Genomic DNA, 26593 nt, shown 5'->3' on the forward strand with positions numbered 1-26593 from the left:
GCAGATGGGGGGAAATCAGTTTAACGCTTCATCTGAAAGACGGCACCTCTGACAGTGCAACACTCCCTCAGTATTGCATTGGAACACCAGCCTGCATCTTTGTGCTGGAGCCCTGGAGTGGGCCTGGAACCTGGAGACACAGAGTTGAGTGTGCTGCCAACTGAATCACGACTGACACTCTATGACATACATCTCTATCTCAGTCTATAATACATTAAAAGACATGCATACAGCCTACATTGCCTGAAAGTCTGACATATAACATTCGCATATAACATTTTCCTGGTCACCCTAAGCTGACAATAACCCTATTGATATCAAACACCGTACCCCCTGACTCACCTAGAGTAACACCCTGGAAGACCTAACATTTAAAATCTTGCACATAACATGCACTTTCCTGTTAAGTGTCGCCCTTATTTCTTGCCACATTTTCATCATCGCACTTTGTTGACAAGGCCCCTACTGTTGTAAATCGCCATATGCTCTGATTCACGGCAAACAATGCCACAGGAAGCCTGCTAGTATCTCTGGGGGCTAGCAGGGAAAGGAACTGGGTATTTTTGTTCAAAAGTCATCAAAAGCTAGCCTCTAGAGAACTGTACGAGATTGAGATTCAAAGTCAAGCCTGCTCACATTGGTGTTGTAACTATTATGCTGGCAATAGGATATGAACTCTTTTAACATACATAATGTCCCACTGAGTCTTTGTCATCACACTTCCTCTTCTTGCCATCGGTGCTGTAGTCGAGGGAGCCTCTGTGCTTGTCTTCAGCTCGCACACTGTCGGAGGGAGAGACAGATTTACTCTGGGGAAAGATAAGGACATTGAAATGTGTTAATCCTCTGAATTCTCTGCCCCCAGTTGCTGTTTTCACTTGTCAAAGGTGCATCCTTAGCAGCCCACACCACCTATGGAAATTCTGGTCTCTAGTTTGTTTTTACATTGTAGGCCTGGCCTCTCAGGTGTGTTGCTATGTTACATTTACACGAGAAGAATGTGTGAAGCAAAAGGCCACTGAACTACAGACACTACCTGTGGTAGCTTGGCCGCTGTGTTGGTGTAATGTATTGTTGACATGACATAACGTCACCATAATGAATCCCCACTCATGTCTGCTTGCTGATTCAGCCTGTATCTGGTCTTAGTTTGCACAAGATCGACATTTCAGGAGCTGGCAGCATCAAATTCTCAGGACAAAAACAGAAACAGAAATACCTGGAAAAACTCAGCAGGTCTGGCAGCATCGGCGGAGAAGAGCACAGTTGACGTTTCGAGTCCTCGTGACCCTTCAACAGAACTGCCAGACCTGCTGAGTTTTTCCAGGTATTTCTGTTTCTGTTTTTGTTTTGGATTTCCAGCATTCGCAGTTCTTTGCTTTTATCAAATTCTCAGGATGTGGGCCACGTCGGCAAGTCTGCCATTTATTTGCCCATCCTTACTTGCCCCCTAAGAAGGTGGTGGTGAGCTGCTTTCTTGAGCTGTTGGTAACTGTTTGACACAACTGAGCGTTTTGTGAAAGGGCAGTTAAAAATCAACAAACTAGCGTGGGACTGGACTCACATGTAGGGTAGGTAAGGATAGCAGGTTTCCTTCCCTTAAGGGCATTAGTGAACTAGTTGGGTTTTTAATGACAAAATCATCATGGTCACTTTGTTACTGATACCATCTCTCGATTTTCAGGCTGTTTTTAATTGAATTAAAATTCTCAAACTGCCATGGTGGGATGGATGATCAGGCCAGCTCTCTGGAATACTAACCCAGTAGGAGAATCGCTACACTACCATAAACAGAAAGTGGTTAATAACAGGAACAAAGATGGTCTCAGAACAGTTCTGATGAAGACTCATTGACCTGAAACATTTGACTCTGTTTCTCCCTCCGCCGATGCTGCCAGACCTGCTGAGTATTTCCAGCATTTTCTGTTTTTATTTCAGATTTCCAGCATCCAAAGTTATTTTTGATTCTGGAGTTGCTGTGAGTAATGAGGGGTGATGATGGCGAATTCCGACAGTTTGCCATCAAAAGCCCCCGCAAAATCCAGGCCGAGATGTTCCGTGATCAGACCTTCTCTCCTTCCTCAACCAATAAAACCAAAAACCGATCAACCGGATTGTTGCTGGCCTGTATAACAATCACTGCGCTCTGAAGTTAAACTGCAAAGTGCTTGTGCACAAAAGGCGCTATCTAGATGCAAGTATTATCACGGCATCAATAGCTGGACTTAGCACCATCGGGCTAGGCAGGGGATAATCAGCAGGTCTCATTGGGCTGCGGGCTGGGACCGCTGAGGTCATGCTACCCACCAAGTCAAATAGTCCATTAATATTCGGTGTCAGGGCTCACATGAGAATAATTCTCAGGAAGGGTGAAGGGTGGGGGGCATCCATTGTCCATGTCCCAACACGAAGAAGAAAATGCCTTCAGGAAAAATGAAAAAAGGAACTGGGGCTGAAATATTAGCGAGAGAGTGCGCTGGGTATGACGATTATACAAGTCAGCGGGGGTGGGTGGCGGGTGGTGATGTCTGGGTACGAAGATTAATGTGCAGGATCTCTGGGTATAAAGATTATATATGTGGGGGGATTCTGGATATGAAGGTTACATATGTGGGGGTGTTTGGATATAGACTTGTTGGGGGGGGTACTGGGTCTAAAGATTATATATGCAGGGGGATTCTGGATATGAAGTTTATATATGTGGGGGTGTTTGGATATAGACTTGTTGGTGGCGGGGGGTGGGGTACTGGGTATAAAGATTATATATGTGGGGGGGATTCTGGATATGAAGGTTATATATGTGGGGGTGTTTGGATATAGGCTTGTTGGGGGGGTGGGGTACTGGGTATAAAGATTATATATGTGGGGGGATTCTGGATATGAAGGTTATATATGTGGGGGCGTTTGGATATAGACTTGTTGGGGAGGACGGTACTGGGTATAAAGATTATATATGTGGGTGGCATGGTTCACTGATTATGAAAGGGAGCTGTGGGTGCAGCTTTACACATCTTTGATGCAAATCTTGTTAAAAAAAAAGCTCCTGAATGTGGCTGAGATTTAACAAGGTCCATTCAGTCTATTGATACTAATCTGTTGCATGAAGCAACAAACTGCTGAGAGGATGGGAAAAATGAAGGAATTAAAAGACAAAAGCACTTTTGATGATAAAATATATCCTTCAGCTTTAACTGTTTGTGTTTTTTTAGCAATGTGGCTCTTCAGCTTAAATCTCTTCCTTCGTCGCCTGCGGAACACCAGCCTGTCCTTTCAAATAAGATCCTCCCCAGTAAAAGTATAATGAGTGACCTAATCAAACACTCTTAAACACAGCCACCTGGATTAATGCAAACAAACATCGGCACTTTTGAAATCGCTGCTTTCTGTGACCTCCCGGTGGCCTCCCTTATCAAATTCCAATGTTTCGAAAACTCTCTTCAACAAGCGAGATTGAGGGGAGTCCATGAGAAACAAGGCCTGAACCAATCAAGTGTGAAAACACAAAACTACTTCTATCTTCTGGAGCCACACCACCATGGTGGCAGAGAGCAAATAAGCTGTCATAGTGATGGAATGACACACCCCATCTGACAGGAGTGTTTGCCCTCAATGCTCTGTAACTATTGACAACCTGTTGATTTGTTTGTTTAGGCCAGGCAGCACCTGCAGCGCTGTTTATTCCCCCTCAGTACCTCATCCAGCTTATTTAGATCTCAACACTGTGGCTACACCAAAAGAGTAGAGGTATAATTCTAGCTAGGCATTAGCTGTGGTGCAAGTGGTAGCCCACCTGCCTCTGAATCAAAAGGTAGTGGATTCAGGCCCCACTCCAATGTCTCAAATATCATTAATATCCTTTAGGGAAGGAAATCTGCCGTCCTTACCTGGTCTGGCCTACATGTGACTCCAGACCCACACCAATGTGGTTGACTCTTAAATGCCCTCAAGGGCAATGGGATGGGCAAAAATTGCTGGCCTAGCCAGCGACACCCACGTCCCAAGAACGAATAAATATATAAAAAATCAAGGTTGACACTGCAAGTGAAGTACTAAGGGAATGCTGCACTGTCAGAAGTGCCGTCTTTCAGGTGAGATGTTAAACCGAGGTTCAGCCAGCTCTCTCAGGTGGACCCAAAAGATCCCTGGCCACTATTTCGAAGAATAGCCCGGGGAGTTCTCCTCGGTGTCCAAGCCAATATTTATCCCACCACCAACATCTCTAAGATTGCCTGGGCATTATTCTTTCTTTCAATGGGCTGGATTTTATTGGATGGGGGGGTGGTTTGCATTGCTGCCCCACCTCACCACCACCAGCCCCACATTAGAAGGGTCAGCTGTGAACCGACCGACTTTTAAAAAGGCCGTCCCACAGTAATAACGCACTGCCGACGGCCTAAACAAGCAGGAAGTGGGGCTTCCGCCCTCTCCGTGGGAGGAAGTCCCGTCCTCTAGCAGTCCCAGCCGGCAGCATCAGAACTCATCAGTGGGCGCTGCTGGGACTGTAAGCAATCACATGATGAAGACAACAATGGATCCCGGACTCGGGTTAACTCTGGCATTTTGGGGCAGGGAGGGATCAGGCAACCTAGGGAGGGAGGTGAGGGTGATGTGTGGGGTGGGGGGGGTGCGGGTAGGTGACGGTGGGGGGTTTTGGAGGCCAGGCGGGGGAGACACAAAGGGTGGGGTATCGCCTTGAGGGGATTGGGGGGGGTAGCGGAGGGGTGTGCTCCCCAGTGATGCACAAAGAGCACCCAACAAAGGATGTAACCCTCCTTTCCTTCCCGTTCTCTCACCTCGGATGGTGAAAAAGCGGACTCCACACTCTCACCCGCCTGCCCACACCAACCACATCATGTCATGGGTACTTTAATACGCAGGTCAACTGGCTTGTTAAGAAGCTCAGATGCCCGTTAATGATTTTTCTTAAATTAGCGAGTGAGCTGCCGATTTTGACACCCCTCCACCTACCGTGTTATGGGAAATCGGCAATGTTGACATCAGGTCCGCAACCCGACGCCATCACGCCGGATTTTACGCATGCCCGGCATGGCGGCAGTCCCGGTTTAGAAACGTCAAGTCCCAGCCAATTTAACACCAGAGTTATACTAGCAACAAACTTAACTACCCTGTGCATGTGGGTGTGCCAGCATCCAAGAAACGTAGTTGGGCATCACAGCGGCATTGGCTTTGATGCCCATGATTCCTTCGAGCATTACGAGATGGCATGGACACGGAAACATCCAGAATGCCAACCAGTGGCAGCACTGATGGAAAACACAGCAGATGTGGAGGTGTTATCGCACTCAGCATAACTGAACCACACCAAAATCATTGTTCTGCTTGGTCTTACACATGCCTCCCATGTGGGTAATGGATAGAGGGAGACCGATCAATATGTCCAATTTGGACAAGCTGTCAAAATATTAAAACGACACATGTTCTGCCATTTGGCCAATTATTGAACTACCATTGAACGTCGTTACAAAGAATGCACAATAGGCCAGAGCATCACTGCTGCATCACCTATTCAATTTATCTCCAATAATGAATTCAATCTGAAGAGGCTTTTAACTTCCTGCCATTAAAATGCCACTTTTGTGAAGACTGGCACTAATGACAACCTCGCCCATTTACTTTAATTTAATCTCTGTCACACTCAGATGATGCCAACCGGAGAGATGGAGGCCAGTTTCTTTGAGCATTCGGGCCTTGCCATTATGCCGATTTTGGGCCTTTGTTTCAGTGGCAGTGGTTACAACTGGGCAACGCTATGACATCAGGTACACTGAACCAGCTCCACAAGTGCCAGTGGGCCGAAAGTTGAGTTGGTGAGTCCAGTGCGGACTCATAATCGGCAAGAAAAAACACGTTTTATTTGCTAGAGTAACTAAGATTGGGTCATTGCTATTTACAATTGCAGTGCAGAATGGCAGAGCCATAGGGTGCAGTCTCTCTCATGCCAGAGCACCTCAAGAGCCACTGCTTTATTCAACAACTGCCAATGGCTCCTCACTCAAAGGTCTCACACAGCCAACAACAATTTGCCAAATGCGCGAAGCTCGCATCTTTTCCCAGATCTCCCCGTCTTTGGAAAATCATGTAAGCTTCCTTTATTCTCGCCATCAGTGATGCGAGACCTGCCCGCTGGCAGTCAGGGGCACTGGCATACTAAAATATGCCCAGCCCAGAGAATGCCAGGAGAAATGAGCCTCTCAGTAGCCCAAACCTAATGTCAAACCTTCAATAAACTCTACTGACCTCCAGTGAGGGTGTGGCTGTGGGTGGGGTGGGGGGGTGAAGAGTCCATTTGAGAACACTTGCCTGCATAACATTTGCCGATGAGCATCGATGCTGCTTTATCCCCTTGTAAACATCTGGCGTGATGCATAAAAAATAATGCTGCATACAAATCTCTGTGCCTGAACTTGCCTTAAGCTAGTTCACACCTACTGATTAAAACAAGCTGAAATGGAGATTAAAATGATAGTTGTGTGTCACATAAGAACATAAGAAATAGGAACAGGAGGAGACCATTCGGCCCCTCGAGCCTGCTCCGCCACTCAATAAGATCATGGCTGATCTGTTTGTGTTTCGATTTCCACATTCCCATCTACCCCCGATAACCTTTGATTCCCTTGCCTAACAAGAACCTATCTACCTCCACCTTAAAATTCAATGACCCCACCTCTACAGCCTTCCAAGGCAGAGAGTTCTAAAGTCGCACAACCCTCTGAGAAAAAATTCTCCTCATCTCTGTCCTATAATGGCAACCCCTAATTTTAAAACAGTGCCCCCTAGTCCTGGGCTCACCCACAAGAGGAAACATCCTTTCCACGTCCACCTTGTCAAGGCCGTTCAGGTTTTAAGTAGATGGAACTTTTTAAATCAAATCCCTAATTCCATTGAGTTACTTTTTTTTTAAAACCGAGTGCCACTCACTCACTGAGGTGAATTTTTGGTCAGGAAGCAGAGATTTTGATGTGTGACAGGAGGTCAAAAGCTGTGATGCACAATTATTTAGCTGAGCTATACAGACTGGGAAATGTCCCAGGTTCAACGCTCCAGTCTCTGTTGGGTTAACTGATCTCAACCAGGGCGGCAGGATAGGCACTACAATTGGTTTCAGCCCTCCTGGGTTAGAAAGGAGAATGGGGCCAGGGTTCCTGAGCAGTGCCCAGTAGCAGCTGCTGGGTGTGCGTGAAGGCATTGGGCTTCACTGTGACACATCAACAGTTTCAATGTCGGCCAACACTGGCACTCAGGGCCAGCATGTCATTTGGCTAAGATATTGAGGTCCTACAGTGTACACCTCAGAAAGTGGTCAATACTGTTGGAAAAGGAGAATATCAACGACAAGAGAACAACATGGTAACAGCTGACGTGAGCAGCAGTCGCCTCAGTTTGGGTTTTTAATTGAGTGGGAACGAGGCCGTTAAATCCACTTTCCACTCAATGAAATCCCAATTCTTCTAAACCAGCAAGGAGGAAGAACCAGGCAGGTGAAAGGATTTAAATTTAAATTGTTTCTCTGCTAGTCCTCCCTTCAAGTCAACGGGGGTTACACTGACTTTGTGAAACAGGTAATAACAAGTTGGCAGCCCCTTTTACATCACTCCTGATGTTTTACTTTCATTTAGGCCAACAGAAATAAAAACTGAGAGAGATATAAAGGGAGCCGGGGACTTGGTATCCCCTGTTTTAAACTATCGCGCAAACTCAAAATGATCCCTATTGACTCCTTGCTGGTTGCCAGTTCCACAAGGGCAATGCCATGCTCTGCCAACTCCACCAAGTTGTACCCCACCAAGTTTGACATTTCAACTTCCTGCCTACTAAAGAGAAGCTACAAATACATCACAACCTGTGACAATTAAACCCTTGCATTGGACGGCAATGACTTAAGGGCAGAAAGGCAAGAGCAAAAACAGACCAGAAGCACTCCACTCCTCTTCCCTTGTGCCCTGGCATCACCCAGTGCCAGCCTGGCACTTGCAAGTGGCAGCAATTGGAAACGCCCCACTGACAAATGGCACTGTAGGACCTGCAGCAACACCATGGCAACCCGGCAAAGAGGGCAGGGTGGCAGGAACAAAACTGCACTTTACCATTCCTGCCCCAGAACCCACAGTGTGGAATTGCTTCCGACTTCACTCCCGCCCATTTTTACTCAGCACTGATTTATCTGCGCTCGAGCAGATGGAGGCGCAGCAGAGAGTCTCTCCGTGTTTCCTTACGGAGCACTTCTCCCATCTGCTGCATCAGGAACTTTCGAAGGCGCAGCTGCCGGAATTAATGAATTTTAAATGATCATTGCTTGCTGTAAAAGCTACATACATTACTGTTGGTAGGGGGTTTGCCTGAATGTGCTTCAACATTGTGAATATTAACCCTTACAGTCCTGAATCTGCTTGGTTAATTGCTCTAGGCTGTGCTCTGATCAATGGATGGTTTGTTTTGATGTGTTTCTTTGTGTTATCTTCTCTTCATTCCTGAAGACACTACCTGCTTTCCAACCGACATGAAACCATTTATTTTAAACAACAGTACATTAATACCAATTAAATTCGCAACATCTCAGTTACTGACATGGTGCTGGAGTATGATTCCCCCAGCTGCTGGCAGCCTGCCACTGGGGTTATTCAACTATAGGAGGCACAATCAAATTGCCTTCTGCCCCCATATCCAAATGTGTTGGCTGCTGGGTTGTTTTATTGGTGATTTTCCTGGCCCCATGGGCTGATTTGAGTGCCCCTACTGGTGATCTGGCTGAGATTGACTCACACAGTATAGACTGGCTTAGTAGTGCTCCACCAAGCAGCAGTTTTGCTTGCCTGGCCATTGAGAATCGTTGGCTGCCTGATACCTGAATCACCCACTACAAAGATGACACAGAATGTCAGCCGTGGCTCAGTTGATAGCATGCTTGTCTCTGAGTCACAATGTTCCAGGTTCCAGTTCCACTCTGGGGTTCAAACACGAAAAAATCAAGGCTGACACTCTAGCGGAGTACTGAGGGTGAGCTGCACTGTTGGAGGTGCCGTCTTTCGCTTGAGACGTTAAACTCCATCTGGTTGGTGGATGTTAAAGGTCCCATGGGCACTATCTTGAAGAGCAGGTGAGTTCTCCCCAGTGTTCTGGCCAATATTTATCCCTCAATGGACCTTATGAATCACATTGCTGTTTGGAGTTTGCTGAGCACACATTGGCTGCTGCATTTCCTATATTGCAACAGTGACTACACTTCAAAAAGGTACTTTACAGCCAATGAAGTGCTTTGAGATGTCCGGTGGTCATGAAAAGCACCATGTAAATGCTAAGTCTTTCTTTTCACAAGGTGTGTACACGTTATACGAGCTGCCAGCTGGTGTAGTCGAGATTCATACACCTTTGTTCTTTTTGCCAGGTTATACCTCTATCCTCCCCCCATCTCCCAAAAGCACTGGCTCTTGCGGGCATCCAGTCCCAGCTGTGTCATACCTCAGCCCAATGGGATTGTGCACATGTGAAGTTAGCAAACGAGAATATTTTTTACAAACACAATTCCCACCGGTATTGATGAGAAAAAAATAAACCTCCTCCTCCAGACAATTAAAGTTTGTGAATCGGGCTCAATCGGCTCATGATGTTTACTTTTTTCCATTGTGTGCTTTTGAGCTGTTTGCCAGAGTTAACTGGTGTAAGTAACCCTTGACTGGGGCAGGCCAAAGGGTCAAAGTTCAAAGTGCACCTCTCCAGGCTTGCCCTAGTTAAACTTTGGTATTCAGCATATGTAAGTTGTTTAATGGCTTGATTTGCTGTTGGACAGTGAGGTCTTGTTTGTAGTGGCAGCTGGTGGCCAATCTCCCCCCCTCATACCAGTAAGGATTCAAGTAACGTTGGCTTCAGTCCTTCATGCACTGTACAATGGTCTGGAATGCGTGCGAGTGTATATAATCATCCTTTACTTACATAGACTCCACTCATTTTACTCCCCCCATTACTGTTGCTTAGCCTGCAACCAATCATCAGGCTGGGATACCTGGATTTTAAAACAGTTGTTATCACTCCACATGAGAATGTGCAAATCAAGAGACCGCACACCAAGATAAAACAGGAGCTGCAACCGGCCCCTTGAGCCTGCTCTGCCATTCAATAAGATCTTCTAAGGCAACAGCACTTTTGCATCCTATTCCTATGTCCTCTTTTTTTCCCTTTGGAGGATAGTGGGAGGTGGATTCCTGATTATCAGCCTGCTGAATCACATCATGAATGTTCCTTCCGTAGCCAACAAGTCCTGGCATTGGACTTGAACCCTGAGCTTCTGGCCCAGGGGTAGGGACAGTACCACTGCGGCACAAGACCTCCTGCCATGCTCCTTGATTCCCTTAGTGTCTAAATCATCTATCTGCCTCAGTCTTGAGTGTACACTATGACGCAGCATTCATAGCCCTCTGGGGTAGAGTATTCCAAAGCCCCTCTTTATAGAGAAAGAAGATGGTGGCTCCAGTCGGAAGGCTGCCCTGAGCAGACTGTCAAAGTCATTCAAAGTCAAAATCATTACCCCTTGTCCTCACTTATCACCCCACCAGCCTCCGCATTCAAAGGATCATCCTCCGCCATTTCCGCCAACTCCAGCATGATGCCACCACCAAACACATCTTCCCTTCACCCCCCCCGGCGGCATTCCATAGGGATCGTTCCCTCCGTGACACCATGGTCCACTCCTCCATCACCCCCTACTCCTCAACCCCCACCTACGGCACCTCCCCATGCAAACGCAAAATATGCAACACCTGCCCCTTCACTTCCTCTCTCCTCACCGTCCAAGGGCCCAAACACTCCTTTCAAGTGAAGCAGCATTTCACTTGCATTTCCCCCAACTTAGTCTACTGCATTCGTTGCTCCCAATGCGGTTTCCTCTACATTGGAGAGACCAAACGCAAAATTGGTGACCGCTTTGCAGAACACCTTCGGTCTGTCCGCAAGCATGACCCAGACCTCCCTGTCGCTTGCCATTTCAACACTCCACCCTGCTCTCTTGCCCACATGTCTGTCCTTGGCTTGCTGCATTGTTCCAGTGAAGCTCAATGCAAACTGGAGGAACAGCACCTCATCTTCCGACTAGGCACTTTACAGCCTTCCGGGCTGAATATTGAATTCAACAACTTTAGATCTTGAACTCCCTCCTCCATTCCCACCCCCTTTCCGTTTCTTCCCCCTCCCTTTTGTTTTTTCCAATAATTTATGTAGATTTTTCTTTTCCCACCTATTTCCATTATTTTTAAATGTATTCCACCCATGGTTTATTTCACCCCACCCCCACTAGAGCTACCTTGCTTGTCCTGCTCTCCACTCTTAATTAGCATATTCTTTTAGATAATATCACCACCTTCAACAACTCTATGTTCTTTTGTCTGTGACATCTTTTGGTTATCTCCACCTATCACTGCTTGCTTGTTCCAACAACCCCTCCCACCCCCCTTCTTCCCCGCCGCCCCCCCCACCAACCTTAAACCAGCTTATATTTCATCCCTTTCCTATTTCTACTTAGTTCTGTTGAAGGGTCATGAGGACTCGAAACGTCAACTTTGCTCTTCTCCGCCGATGCTGCCAGACCTGCTGAGTTTTTCCAGGTATTTCTGTTATTGTTTTGGATTTCCAGCATCGCAGTTTTTTGTTTTTATTAAAGTCATTCAGCAGATCATCCCATCGCCAGGTGTTATGTTCTTTCTGTTAAGCCGCTTTGCTCAGCCAACACAGTTGCACACCTATCTACTGGTGATTGAGTCGGTAAACAAGATGCTGCAGACACAGAGACCAATGTAAGGTGAAGCACATGCTGTTTATTAACACATGTAACAGAGCATGTAACGTGTGCTTCTCAAACCAGACCCTATTCTAAACTACTCATTAACATTGTAGCCCACGCTACACAGCGATTGGGTAATACAGTCACATGGTCAATCTTCTCACATTCTCTTAAAGGTGTATTGCACCTCAGATTACCACAGCAGAGCACTGGAACAAGTGCCAAAACACACTTGGCCAGAGGTGGGAAGGGCCCTCCCCGTCAGCTCTTTCACGTACACCAGGAATTTGAGACGCAGCCTCAAGAGGGGCATGGGGAGGGGAGGGGTGGGATGGGATGCGAGTGGGAGCAAGAGCCTGTAAACGGAGTGCAGATGTTCACCCCGAGTAGCTCTGTAACACAGGGCCCTGTGCTGTACGGGTTGTTCCCAGCGATCAATAGCAAGTCAGAGACCATCTACTGCTGGAAAGCCATCAATTTGGTGAAAGACGGCCTCTGGCCAAGCTGAAACTTGCTGGCCTTCCAGGACAAGCAGCTGTCCATGATCGGGTCAGGTGCTGAGGGATGTACCGAACCTTGGTGCAGCTATCCAAAGGGCTCGATGGAAGTGGCCAAGGTCTAAAAGCCCCGTCATTTCTCTTTGTGAGGCTGAATCCTATGTAACATCCTCTCCGACTGAATGTTGCCAGAAGAACCATGTGTATTAAGGAAAACAAGGCCCCTGAAAATTGACTATCTCAAACATACTTTCTTTGCATTGAAAAGACTGTAGCAGTGCCGATGGAAATTGTCCAACTCAGTGTAGTGCAACATTTTGTCAAGTGTAATGATGTGCATAGAGATGAATGACCCACTGGAACCACTAACAATGTCAAATGCAAATGAAGCAGACTTTGAAGTGCAGCAATTGTATGTACCAATGTCACAGTGCTTGAAACAATGTACCTCAGAATGCCTTTGAACTGCGTTGATGACCTGTACAGAGTATTATTTTTATTACATCTTTATATAGATGTTATATATAATATATAGCTTGCATTGTTTGCAGAAGCAAAACCTGTGGCTTGAAGTTTCAGCCCCAGGATCCAGTTATACTGCAAGTTCAGCACCAATGTGGAAAGGTTAATGCTTCACAGCGAAATCTTTGTGACAACTCCAGCCCTGAGGTTACTCTACAGAGACTTCCCTCGAGACAGGACTGTTTCAGTTTGACACCTCATGAAGCATAAATCCAGTGTAGTGCCAAACTAGGTTTGAAAAGTGCTCCAGGTATCCCTTAGGGTACATGGAGCAGTTTGGGGAGAGGAGGGGGTGGAGGGTAGAGGGCAAGGAGGGGTGGAGGTGGTCGAACCTTGGACATTTTTTTAAGCCAGTCTGCAGTTAATTTAAATGTTTACTGTCAGACAGTGCCTCCTGTACATATAAAATGTTGCGGTTTTAACTGCTGGGGTGGGGAGAGTGGAGGAGGGGTTGGGAGAAGAGGCTCTACACGAATGCAGTTCCACTCAGGAAGCATGGAGAGGGTATCACACTGCAGGGAGCAACCTCATCCCAGCAGGTACAATGCAAACACAGCATTGCCTTTTATTGACACTCCCGATTACATATCCATTCCCCCCTTGCATGAAAATGAGACCCCCGAGGATGCAATCTGAGAGCGCGGTGCGACGTCAAGGTCGTGCTGAATCTCGGACACGTTTCAGACCCATTCCCATGCTACCCAGGCATCGCAACAGGGGAGTTGCTCATACCTCCCCTGAACAACAGCATCCCACAGGCCCAGCAACAAGCTCCTGCCAGAACCTGTTGAACCCATATGGGTTCCACAGACGAGCAGAAAACACCAAGAAGGCCCTTCATCAATCATAAAGCACGTTTAAGGATGATCTCCGGTACGCTTTTAATTCAGGTGAATCTGGACACAAGAGGCTGTCAGGAGGGGAGGCAAATTTGACTATCTGCTGCGGTTATTTTAATGCAAAGGGGGGCAAAATTCTCTCCATGGAGAGGTGGAGTACGGATCTTTTCTCTAAGATCAACCATCTGCATATACACACTTGGAAATGGTACATGGTCGTGATTTCATCTGGAATCTTTGATTAAGGAGAAAAGATGGATTTTGGCTGGAGTGGACTGGGATAGGATTTTAGCAGAAAAAATGGCTGATGAACAATGGCAGATGTTTAAGAAAATAGTTCGTGACTCACTACAAAGATATATCCCAGTGAGGAAGATGGATTCAAGGAAGGGGTTAACCAACCATGGTTAACCAAGGAAAGTTAAGGATAGTATCAAATTAAAAGAAAAGACATACAATGTGGCAAAGATTAGTGGTAAAGCCAGAGGATTGGGAAAGTTTTAAAAATCAACAAAAGATGATCAAAAAATTAATAAAGAGGGAGAAAATAAACTTTGAGGGTAAATTAGCAAGAAAAATAAAAATAGACAGTAAGAGCTTTTTTAAAATATATAAAAAGGAAGAGAGAGACCGAAGTGAACATAGGCCCCTTAGAGAATGAGGCTGGTGAAATAATAATGGGGAACCAGGAAATGGCAGAGGAGTTGAATAAATACTTTGCTTCAGTATTCATGTTAGAAGGCAATGATAGCATTCCAATACTAAATAATCAAGGAGCAAAAGAGGGGGAGAAAATAAATACAGTAACTATCACTAGAGAAAAAGGACTAGGGAAACTAATGGGGCTAAAGGCCGACTGATATGTTGCATCCTAGGATATTAAAGGAAGTAGCTATAGAGATAGTAGATGTACTGGGTAGTAATCTTCCAAGAATCCTTAGATTCTGGAAAAGTCCCAGATGATTGGAAAACTGCCAATGTAACACCCTTATTCAAAAAGGGAGGGAGACAAAAAACAGGTAACTGTAGGCCAGTTAGCTTTAACATTTTCCCAATGACAGGTGTTAAGTCTATTATAAAGGATATTATAGCAGAGCATTTAGAATTACATAATCTAATCAAGCAGAGTCAGCATGGCTTCATGGAGGGGAAATCATGCCTAACAAAATTATTAAAATTCTTTGAGGAGGTAACAAGCAGGATAGATAAAGGGGAACCAGTAGATGTAATATATTTGTATTTCCAAAAGATGTCCGATAGGGTACCGCACATAAGGCTACTTGATAAGATAAGAACCCATGGTGTTGGGGGCAGTATATTAACATGGATAGAGGATTGGCTAACTAATAGAAGGCAGAGAGTTGGGATAAGGGGGGCATTTTCAGGATGTCAACCTGTGGAGTGCCACAGGGATCAGTGATGGGGCCTCAATTATTTACAATATATATTAATGACTTAGATGAGGGAAGTGAATGTACTACCGCCAAATTTGCAGTTGATACAAAAATAGGTGGGAAGGCAAGTGGTGAGGATGACTCAAGGAGTCTATAGAGGGATATAGACAGGTTAAGTGAGTGGGTAAAAAAGTGGCAGATAGAATATAATGTGGGAAAATATGAGGTTGTGCACTTTGGCAGGAAGAATAGAGGAGCTGAATATTATTTAAATGGAGAAAGACTGCAGAAAGCTGCAACACAGAGGGATTTGGGAGTCCTTGTGCATGAATCCCAAAAAGCTAAGATACCAGTTCAGTAGGTAATAGGGAAGGCAAATGGAATGTTGGCCTTTATTTCAAAGGGAATGGAGTATAAAAATAAGGAAGTCTTGCTCAAATATACAAGGCACTAGTTGGACCACACCTAGAATACTGTGAACAGTTTTGGTCCCCTTATCTAAGGAAAGATATACTGGCATTGGAAGCAGTCCAGAGAAGTTCACTAGGTTGATTCCGGGTATGGAGGGATTTTCTTATGAGAAGAGGTTGAGTAGGTTGGGCCTGTACTCATTGGAATTTAGAAGAATGAGAGGCGACCTTATTGAAACATATAAGATTCTTAGGGGGCTTGACAGGGCAGATGCTGAGAGATTGTTTCCCCTTGTGGGAGAGTCTAGAACCAGAAGGCATAATCTGAGAGTGAGGGGTCGCCCACTTAAGACAGAGATGAGGAGGAATTTCTTCTCTCAGAGGGTAGTCAATCTGTGGAATTCTTTACCGCAGAGGGCTGTAGAAGCTGAGTCGCTAAGTATATTCAAGGCAGAGATTGACAGATTTTCAATCAGTAAGGGAATCAAGGGTTATGGGGAGAAGGCAGGAAAGTGGAGTTGAGGATTATCAGATCGGCCATGATCTCATTGAATGGCGGAACAGACTCGTTGGGCTGAATGGCCTACTTCTGTTACTACGTTTTATGGCCCAAGTGCATTCAGGTAACAGCACTAGACTGTCCTTTCAGCTTACAGTGCTTGTACAACTATTTAGATGTTCCAATGCATATTGATCAATATTGTAAAACACAGGGCAAGTAATTCCTGCTATCAGCTGATGCCATTAGAAACGTATATCCTTTCATTTATGAACCGATGAGATGTTTTCCGAGGCATGTGACATCTATACACACTTTCCCCACCATCATCCAGGGTGAGGTTAACATTCAGCTTGACCTTCTCCTCCACCCTCCAAAATGTCACCTTCAACCAATGTCAACAAAACATTTTTACTCCTCAAATACATCTCAGGAGGTTCCAAAGCTCAAGAGCAAAGTGAGCCTATCACCCGATTTTTTTTTTCCTTTATTCATTCTTGGGATGTGGGTGTCACTGGCAAGGCCAGCATTTGTTGCCTATCCCTAATTGCCCTTGAACTGATTGGCTAGCTAGGCCATTTCAGAGGGTAGTTAAGCGTCAACAACACTGCTGTGAGTCTGGAGTTACATGTAGGCCAGACCAGATGAGGACAGCAGATTTCCTTCCCTCAAGGGACATTAGTGAACCAGATGGGTTTTTATGACAATGGTTGATAACTGTCATTGCCACCATTCCTGAGACTAGCTTTCAGTTCCAGATTATATTAACTGAATTTAAATTCCACCAACTGCCATGGTGGGTGAATTAGCCTGGGCCTTTGGTTGCTAGTCCAGTGATGTTATAACGATGCCATCATCTCCTCCCATCTATTCCTGCTTTTGTAACCCTGTCTGTTGTTCTCTGTGTAATATGTTCCTGGCTCTTGTTATCCAGTTTTACGGCAAGGGGCAGTTAGAGGCCAATGGTCTTATCATGAAACCTCCAGGAATACAAAACATTGGTTCGGCCTCAGCTGGAGTACCGTGTCCAGTTCTGGGCACCACACTTTAGAAAAGGTGTGAAGACGTTAGGGAGAGTGCAGAAAAGTTTCACCAGAATGGTTCCAGGGATGAGGAACTTCAGTGAGGTAGATAGATTGCAGAAGTTGGGGCTGTTTTACTTGGAGAAGAGGAGGTTGAGAGGAGATATGATAGAGGTATTCAAGATCATGAGGAGTCTGGACAGAGTAGATAAGGAAAAACTGTTCCCACTGGTGCAGGGATCAAGAACAAGAGGGCAGAAATTTGAGGTAGTTGGCAAAAATTGACATGAGGGGAAACAGTTTTGCGCAGTGAGTGGTTAGGATCTGGAATGCACTGCCTGAGCATGTGGCGGAGGCAGATTCAATCAATGCATTCAAGAGAGAATTGGATTATTATCTGAAAAGAAAGAATGTGCAGGGGTACGGGGAGGTGGAGCTATGTGCACTGTTCATTTGGAGAGGCAGTGCAGACACGATGGGTCAAATCGCCCTCCTTACGTGGTAACAATTCTGTGAATCTGTGAATACATTTAACCAGAGTTGGCAGCCCAAGCTGCAGCACATGCCCATATGGGTGGCAGACTGAAAGAGCAATATGAAAACAGCTCAAGTTGATACCATGCTTGAGCTTTACTGAAGAACTATCATAACCTTTATTTTTGTTTCCCCTCCCCCCGTCCTCCCAATTTCCCAATTACATCATTTTAGTTGAATCATTATATTCTCTCTTGCCTCATTGTGTCTGACTGGCTTCATTGGATTAATATTCAACCCCCTCCTTCCACAGCAGAAACTAGCTGGATTGGCAATTTAAATGGAACAGGGGTCTTTTACCCACTGGCTTCCTGACTGGTCTGAACTGGTCTTGTATACCTTAAAGTGGAACTCTAGTTCGGACCAGTACCAGTCATTTACAAGTTTCACTGATCTTTTCTTCATAAGTTTCTTAAATTTAATTTAAATTTAAGCGACAATGTTACCCGCCCACGGCCAATGAGGCCTTGCTTTAAATATGCAGCTCAGACTCCGCAGATATAGTCAGGGCCCAATTGCAGTATCAAGCTGAAAGATGTCAAGTGGAGCAGTGCTGCCTCCCCCACCAGGCCAAAGCTGTCAGGAAGTGGACCCAGGGCCAAAAAGTAAGTTTCCTTGTCAGTCAGGAAGAGGAGGGGTGTTCCTCTGGGGTCCACTAGGTAAGCAGTGAGCATCTTCCCTCCCTGACCACAATCCCTTTCAGAAACCCCTGCCCGCCCCCCCACCTCTTCCCCAGTGAAAGTCTCCTGCCTTCCAATTTTCACAGCCGGGCAATCGTTTCCAGCGAGCTTCCAGGCCATCGTGGTCAGGTCTCTGGCCAGCGATGTGCTGCTGGGCACTCTCTAGTCACACTCCTAAGCAGGCTGGCTGCTCACAAGGCCGTGTCCCTGCCCCAGGCTTAAAATTGACCACAGCGCTATCGTGACATTGTCACTCCTAACTCTGCCGCATTGGCAAGGAGAGCGGAGAGCTGTTTCGATCCTGGGCCACACTGAGTGAAGGTGATTCCATAATGATGTTGCTTCCTAATGCCCCCAACCCAGATTGCTTAATTATAAAAAAAAACATTGAATACGGGGAGGGAGGTGAGACTATTTGATGGGGTGGGGCAATTGTAGGCAGGAGGTTATGTGATAAAACCTCCAATTGGCGATCCTAATTCAGAGGCAAGCCTTTAAACTGAAAGGGGCATTACAGACACTCCCATAAAAGCAAAATACTGCAGATGCTGGAAATCTGAAATAAAACACAAGCTTTGGAAAATACCCAGCAGGTCTGGCAGCATCTATGGAGAGAGAAAAACAAGAGTTTACACTTTGAGTTGAATTTGACTCTTCTTCAGAAGTAAAGGAAGGTAGAAATGTGATGGGTTTTTTGTCATTGAGAGATGGGAGGGGGAGGGAAAACAAGAGGGAAGGCCTGGAGCAGGGTAAAGGGTGGGAGAGATTAAATGACAAAGATGTTATGGAACAAAAGCAAAAGGAGCGCTAATGATTGTAGTAAAGAGATTTGTCCAAAGTGAGTGTAAAGCCAGAATATTGAACTGCTTTGTCCAAAAGCAAACACATGAAAAACAAAATTCAAACAGGCACGTGGCAAAATGGGGAACAGAGTTCACAGTCTGAAGTTTTGTTGAACACAATGTGGCAAGGCCAGCATTTGTTGCCCATCCATCATTGCCCTTGAACTGAGTGGCTTGCTAGGCCATTTCAGAGGGCAGTTAAAAGTCAACCACATTGCTGCGGGTCTGGAGTCACATGTCAGCCAGACCAGGAAAGGACGACAGATTTCCTTCCCTAGCGGACATTAGTGGACCAGATGGGGTTTTATTTTTTTTTACAACAATCATGGTCACCATTACTGAGATGAGCTTTATAATTCCAGATTTATTAACTGAATTCAAATTCCACCAGCTGTGGTGGTAGGATTTGCACCCATGGTCCCAGAGCATTATCCTGGGCCCCTGGATTACTAGTCCAGTGACAACAGCATTACACCACCGTCTCCCCTAAGATGAGGTGCTGTTCCCCGAGTTTGCGTTGGGCTTCACTGGAACATTGCAGCAGGCCAAGGACAGAAATGTGAGGCACACCTTCCTGGTGAAAGAGTGATTTACTTGTACTTCTTACAATTTTAATATACGATATGCGCTGTTCACAATGTGGCCTCTGCTACTTTGGGGTGACCAAGTGCAAATTGGGTGATCACGTTGCAGGATGGCTCCTATCAGTCCACAGCCTGACCCCAAACCTTCGGTTCCTGACGCTTCGGTTGTCCGCCCCACTCTCACTCCCACTTCCTACGCTGTTCCAATGAAGCTCAAGGGAAGCTGATCAAACAGCATCTCATTATTTGATTAGGAATTTTACAGCCTTCCGGATTCAACACTGGATTTAACTATTTCAGATGGCGGCCAATGCCCCCCGTATTTTCAGATGGAAGGTGTTTGTAATGATCCCTATTTACGCCTCCTCTAGACCCATCTTTAGTTTCTTTACTTGTGCCATTACCACCTCCTTTTGCCTTGCACCATCATCTCTTTGTCACTTAATCCTTCCTGCCTTCCACCCAATCACAGACATTCCCTTTTTGTTCTTTCTTCCTCTTTCCCATTTTCCTGCCTCTGTACTTGATTAAAACCTTTGGTACAGTTTTCTAGTTCGACAAAAGGTCTTCGAACTCTGAAAAGTTAATGGTTTTTCCTAGCTCCACAGACGTTGCCTGACCCGCTAAGAATGTATAGCATTTTCTGCCTTTATTTCAGGTTTAAGGGATAGACGGTGACATAGTCGTAATGTCACTGGCCTAGTAATCCAGAGGACCAGGCTAACGCTCTGGGGACGTGGGTTTAAATCTATCACGGAACCTAGAATATAAAGCTGGTCTCAGTAATGGTGACCATGAAACTATAATTTTTATTTCAGGTTTCCGGCATCCGCAGACCCCAACTGATTCACTAATGTTCTTTAGGGAGGGAAATCTGCCATCCTTACCCGGTCTGCCCTATGCGCGACTTCAGACCCCACAGCGATGTGACTGACCCTTAACTGCCCTCTGAAATGCTCAGTTCAAGGGACATTACAGATGGGCAACCAATACCGGGCTTTGTTAGTGACACCCACATTCCATGAAAGAATAAAGAAAAGAAGTGTCAGCATCCAGTATTCTGATTTTATACAAGAGGCATTAAAGTGGAGGTCTTGTGGTGCAGTGGGTAGTGTCCCCTACCTCTGAGCCAGAAGCTCTGGGTTTCAGTCCCACCCCAGGACTTGATGGTCACAGGAGGTGTGTTCATAACATGATTATCAGCCTGCAAAACTTTCCAATACAGTCTACAGCAGGTGGTATGTGGGGGAAAGTTTCCTTGACAGCCTTAGAAGGCTCCATGCGCAAGCTCTTGCTACGGGCTCCTTGGCAAGTATCCTCCTCACTTTGATGGGGCTGCTAGAGAGAGAAGCATTAAATGGGCAGTACTCAAGACATCCATCAAGGATAAGGACCTGTGCACTGTAGAAAACACTTCACATCAGCCCAAACATTTTTCTCTGTCAGTGAGGGGGAAGTGTTACAGGCATTATTGTTTTTAAAAAAAAAGGCACCATAAAGTAGAACTAAGAGGAAGAATGTTTCCTAATTGATGGTATCCCTGAACTGGCAATGGTTGTGGGGTTGAGGGGGGAGGAAGGTGTGAGGGGGGCAGATTCTTCAGCTTAACATTTGCAGCAAAACATATCACTCCTTTTACTTGTGTTTGTTACAAAGAGACAAGAGGAGGAGACCTTCCCACCCTGCAGTTTTTTTTTAAGTATATCCTTGTCCTTGGTGTCGAAGTGCGAGTATAGTCCAAGAGCAGGTCATAAATTATGGGCTGTCACTCCTCATAACTGGCTATTTTATCCAGCAGTCTGTATGGTGCTGATACATACACAGACACACACACAATCATCTTCACAGGCCACATGAAATTTTAATGACCTATAAGAGGTTTTTTTTTAAATTCAATTTAGGCTTCCTGTCCCCCGAATTACAAATTTCAATTCACGATTGTACTTAATTTTCTCCCTTTTGTGATCTGATTCTGTTCATTTGGGATCACCCCCTTCTTTGCCTTTTCCCTGGCTCTTTCCCTCTGGTTTGGCTCCTCCTTTTTTAAAAAAAAAACAATAATCTGCTCTCTTGTCTCACGATTCCTTGCTGTTTTCCCTCCCCGTCGTTCAAAAATGAAGATCACTGGTGAAGGGAATCACTGAGTCACAGGCCTGTCCTGGCTCTGATCCCCACTGGGGTTTTAAGCTGCTTTTCTCAGTTAAGCTTACTGGTATTAGTGAAGTGACTTAAGAGAAGATGTAACAGCAATAAACCCTGCTGATGACTGACGAGTGCGCTCATTATAACCTTCCACTCCCTCCGCCCCACCCCAGTTCTACTGGTAGCACTTTCCACATCACCTAGGCTGCTGGAGGCATGATCCTTTGTGCATGCCTTGGTGTCATGGCTCATCACTGCATCAATCCATCTTACAGGTACTTCTGTTCTTGTGTGTGTGTGAGTGTGTGTGTGAGTGAGTGCGTGCGTGTGTGTGTGTGTGTATGTGCGTGTGTGGGTGTGTGTGTGCGCGCGTGTGTGCATGTGCGTGTGTGTATGTGCGTGTACATGTGTGTGTATGTGTGTGTGTGTGTGTGCGCGTGTGTGCGTGTGTGTGTGTGCGCGTGTGTGTGTGTGTGTGTGCGCGCGTGTGTGTATGTGCATGTGTGTGTATGTGCGTGTGTGTATGTGCGTGTGTGTGGGTGTGTGTGTGTGAGAGAGAGAGAGAGAGAAGGAAAAGGGCTTGTTTTAACGGGAATATTTCAGTATCAACAAAAGCTGTGGGTGTGATGTTGAGAGAGCCGAGACTCCTGGAATCTTGGCCTTGGCTCATCTGTGTGGATTGATGCTGTGCCCATACCCTGCACGGCGCAAACCACTGCAAAGGAGCTCGATGAGATTAAAAATATTTGAGCCGTGTCGCACGAGAAAGGGAGCCAAGTGTGGTCTCCGTGCACGACAGCAGGGGGCAGCTCGCTTCTAAAGCAGAGCTGTACTGGCAGGGCCTGCACTCAATAATCCACAGAATAAAAGGTGATGAGGGCGAGTGCTCCTCTCTCCCACCCACCCTGCTTTATTACCCCCTCCCGAAAGCATTGATTTTCTTTTGCTGGGGTAGAGAGCCCTCACTGAGGCGGCCATTGTTCAGGTCCTTGGCCAAGGGGTGCATCACAGTTCAATTCTATCCTCAACTGATGTCTGCTCACTTTCCAGCAGGGGTCGTAGAAGTGCAATCATGAGAAGAAACATCCTGGTCTTCCTCCTCCTTAGCTCTTGGGTGCTAGGGCCAATTGTAGATGGCCCACCGCTGCCAAGACTGAGATCAACAAAGTCACAACAGAAAGGGGATTCAAACCAGTGACATTCTGGTCTCAGCAGCTCAGCGTTAAATTAGTCGTGTGCAAAAGGGTGGATTCGAGGCAGCTGTATATTTCAATTTGGATGATGTCATGAAGTGCAAGAGCAAACAGTTTAGTCACATGAGGACAGAAAGACATAAATGTGCAGTTTTCTAGCACATTTCACATCTTCAGGATGTCTCATAAATCTCTTCACAGTCAGTTAATTCACTTTGAAGTGTAATAACTGTTAATATGTAAGCAAACACTGCAGCCAATTTGTGCGCAGCATGGCTCCGAGAAATACCAAATGCAATCGAGAGCCAATTTCTTGGCTGAACATTGAATGTTGACCAGGACGTTAGGAGAACTCCTAGCTCTTCTTGGAAATGCGTCGAGATCTTTTAAATCCAGTCGACCTGACGGACTGGGCCTCGGTTTAACATCTCACCTGCACAAGGGCTTTCTGACAGTGCAGCATTCCCTCAGTGCCACACTAAAGTATCGACCTAGATTATGTCATCAAGATCAAAATGAGGATCAAACAAACCAGCAAAGGCAAAACAGCCCACCTGGGACCAACATGATGGATCCAACACAAGAGCCACCATTCTGCAATGAAAATCTCTACAGAGGATGGAGTTTTCAATCAGGGGAGGTGATGGTGTAGTGGTATTGTCACTCAACTAGTGATCCAGCAGACCCAGGTAATGCTCCGGAGACCTGGGTTCGAATCCTGCCACAGCAGATGGCGGAATTTGAGTTCAATAAAAATCTGGAATTAAAAGTCCAACGATGAGCATGAAACCATTGTCGATGGTAATAAAAACCCATCTGGTTCACTAATGCCCCTTTAGGGAAGGAAATCTGTTGTCCTTACCTGCTCTAGCCCTGCATGTGACTTCTACCTAGGTAATGTGGTTGACTCCTATGTTAGTTGTTACAAAGACACAAAACAGGAATGAAACCTGAACCACCTGGCATTGACCTAGGCACCCGAAACGACAATAGCAGCCCTGTTGACCCTGCAAAGTCCTCCTTACTAACCAACGGGGGCTAGTGCCAAAATTGGGAGAGCTGTCTCACAGACTAGTCAAGCAACAGCCTGACATAGTCACACTCATGGAATCATACCTTAGATAGCAGCAGTTCAAGAAGGCAGCTCATCACCACCTTTTCAAGGGCAACTAGGGATGGGCAATAAATGCTGGCCCAGCCAGCGAAGCCCACAACCCATGAATGAATTTTTTAAAATCACAAAAGTGCTGTTTTATTCACTTTGATAAAAGTGCCATCTCTTGACAGCATCCCTATCCCAATGAACTATCATTCTCCAACCCAACCTTCCTTTGACAGAACTTTCCAAACCCGTGACCTCTACCACAGGGAAGGACAAGGGTGGCTGACATATGGCAACAACACCACCTGCATGTCCCCTCCAAGCCATTCACCATCCTGACTTGGAAATATATCGCCATTCCCTCACTGTCGCTGGGTCAAAATCCTGGAACTCCCTTCCTAACAGCACTGTGGGTCTACCTACACCACCTGGACTGCAGCGGTTCAAGAAGGCAGCTCACCACCACCTTCTCAAGGGCAATAAATGTTGGCCTAGCCAGTGACACCCCACATCCCTTGAATGAAAAAAATAATCTTGCAATGGGTATCAATACTGTACAAGCTGGGTGCAAGAAGATTGTGCCAGATAGCTGAACTAATTTCAAGTACAATGGGTGATTTTTTGGGGGGGTGGTCAACTGAGCCCTTTTATTTCTTCTTGGTTGTGTTGAGAATGTTCAACTCAAACCACACAGCTTCCTGGACAGAACAGAGGCTCACAACCATCGCCTGTTAATCCCTCACTGAGAGCTTTAACCAGACATCAAAATTTTCCTCAGATCAAGGGTTGCTTCTGAACGCTCCTTCTCAATGCCCCAGCGCAGTAGTAATTCAGAGCAGGCTGCCCTACCTCGTCCTACCCTCAGTGTAACAGAAATATTATTCTAATCAGATAAATAGAAACTAGTATGGTACTTTAGCAAGCCCTTTTGTTCAAGTAGTAATAAACAAACAAACAAACAAAGTCAGCCAACAGCTTTTGTCTGTTGCCATTTAATACATAAAAATGAGCAGTTACTTCATGGCAAAGCTTCTCCCACATCTCTATTAAGTGTGCACTCCGGTATTAGCGACATTGTTTGTAAAAGCAGTGGAAGTATCCTTCACATCTATGCTAATTTTTTTTTACAGTATGTATTAAGCATCATAATCGCTTACCTCTGGTTAAATCCCAGAAATGTTTTAATCCAGTTTGACTAAGGATTGGCACGGTCATTGGAAGGAGTCAAGACCCAGTGAGATTGTGTCCATTTCATAGCGTTGATGCCAAGATGCACCTCCTTGTGGCTTGGTTAGGAACTAATCCCAGTGTGTGCGAGTGAGAATATTGGCTACTGTCTCCCTGGATTAAGGTGGGCTGGCTGTTGCTCACTCCCTTGATCCCCATTGGAAGTGCGAGTGTCAGTTGAGGACAGGACTAGGTCTGAGTGTGTTGCCATCTGGGCTCCTACAGGCTGCTAGCCGTCATTGTTGAGGGTCACAAATATAAAGATTGGCCACTTGCGAAAAGTTCAGGGCAAGGCCCGGCAGCGAGGAAACCATGTCCCAGCAAAGGGTCGACACCATGAGAGGCGGAAGGAGGGAGGAAGAAATCTGATGGTAAAAATGTCAAGGGGAGAGGGGAATAATCCTGCAATTGCAGCCGCCACCCCCCCACCTACCCCCAACCCCCCCCATTCCCCAGATCAGATCATGCCATGTTGATGCCTATGACATACTAAGTGTACACACGCAAGAGAGGCCCTTGGTCTCTGACACTTCAACAAGACTGTTCCTTTGACATGAATAAGCAAAGGAGCCTATGAAGGTAATTACAGCAAATTACTAAAAATGGCACTTACTATTATTTATGTTATGTTTGTCCTAATAGTTTGTAGTTCTTAAGCCCACACCACAGTTCCCCTTTAATTAAGAGCACAAGATTAATATTGGCTTGTGGAATTAATCCTTTCATCATCATCAGCATAGCTGTCATTTTTTCCACCACACTAAAGGTCATAACTACTAACAGCTTTAGCAGTTGTTTGGCTTCGCTGCTCCATCAGCATCAACCGGCTATTTTCAGTCAGTCTTATGCAGCTCAAATGGGTCAGCCCAGCAGTACTTATCTATCAGCTGTTCGCAGGGAAAGAGTGCAAAGCAGTCGCTCAGGGAACTCACAACAAGCAACTGCCAACACCCCCTGGGTCAGGGAGCAGCAGCACTGTAGGTGCAAAAGCAGCCTGGACTGCCTCCCCACCCCCAAAACAATAAAGGTCACGGCTACTGTCCGAGGAGGCGGCCTGGAATCTGAACGCCCCGTCCGGCTGACCAACAAGTTGCAACGAGATGCCAACAATCTGAGCTGTCCTAAGACTAAACAACAACAACAACAACTTGCATTTATATAACACAGTCAACGTAGTGAAACGTCCCAAGGCGATTCACAGGAATGTTTACAAACAAAATTTGATACTGGAGCCACCTCAGGCAATGTTAGGACAGGTGACCAAACGCGGGAGTTTATCGCAAGGGGAATCAAGCACTAAAAAGTAGGCAAGTGTTGC

General features: G+C 45.9%; 1 protein-coding gene across 8 annotated transcripts in view; it reads right to left on the reverse strand.

Annotated features, from left to right (window-relative positions):
• LOC144688934 (transducin-like enhancer protein 4) overlaps positions 1-26593 on the reverse strand; it is a 200474-nt gene that overhangs the window by 52855 nt on the left and 121026 nt on the right. For all 8 annotated transcript variants that reach the window (XM_078555984.1, XM_078555980.1, XM_078555983.1 and 5 more), the window contains exon 9: positions 690-809. In XM_078555984.1, coding sequence (XP_078412110.1) covers positions 690-809 — 120 coding nt within the window. The remainder of the gene's footprint in view (positions 1-689; positions 810-26593) is intronic.

Source organism: Cetorhinus maximus, chromosome 13, assembly GCF_964194155.1.
Source record: "Cetorhinus maximus chromosome 13, sCetMax3.hap1.1, whole genome shotgun sequence".
Taxonomy (NCBI): Eukaryota; Metazoa; Chordata; class Chondrichthyes; order Lamniformes; family Cetorhinidae; genus Cetorhinus; species Cetorhinus maximus.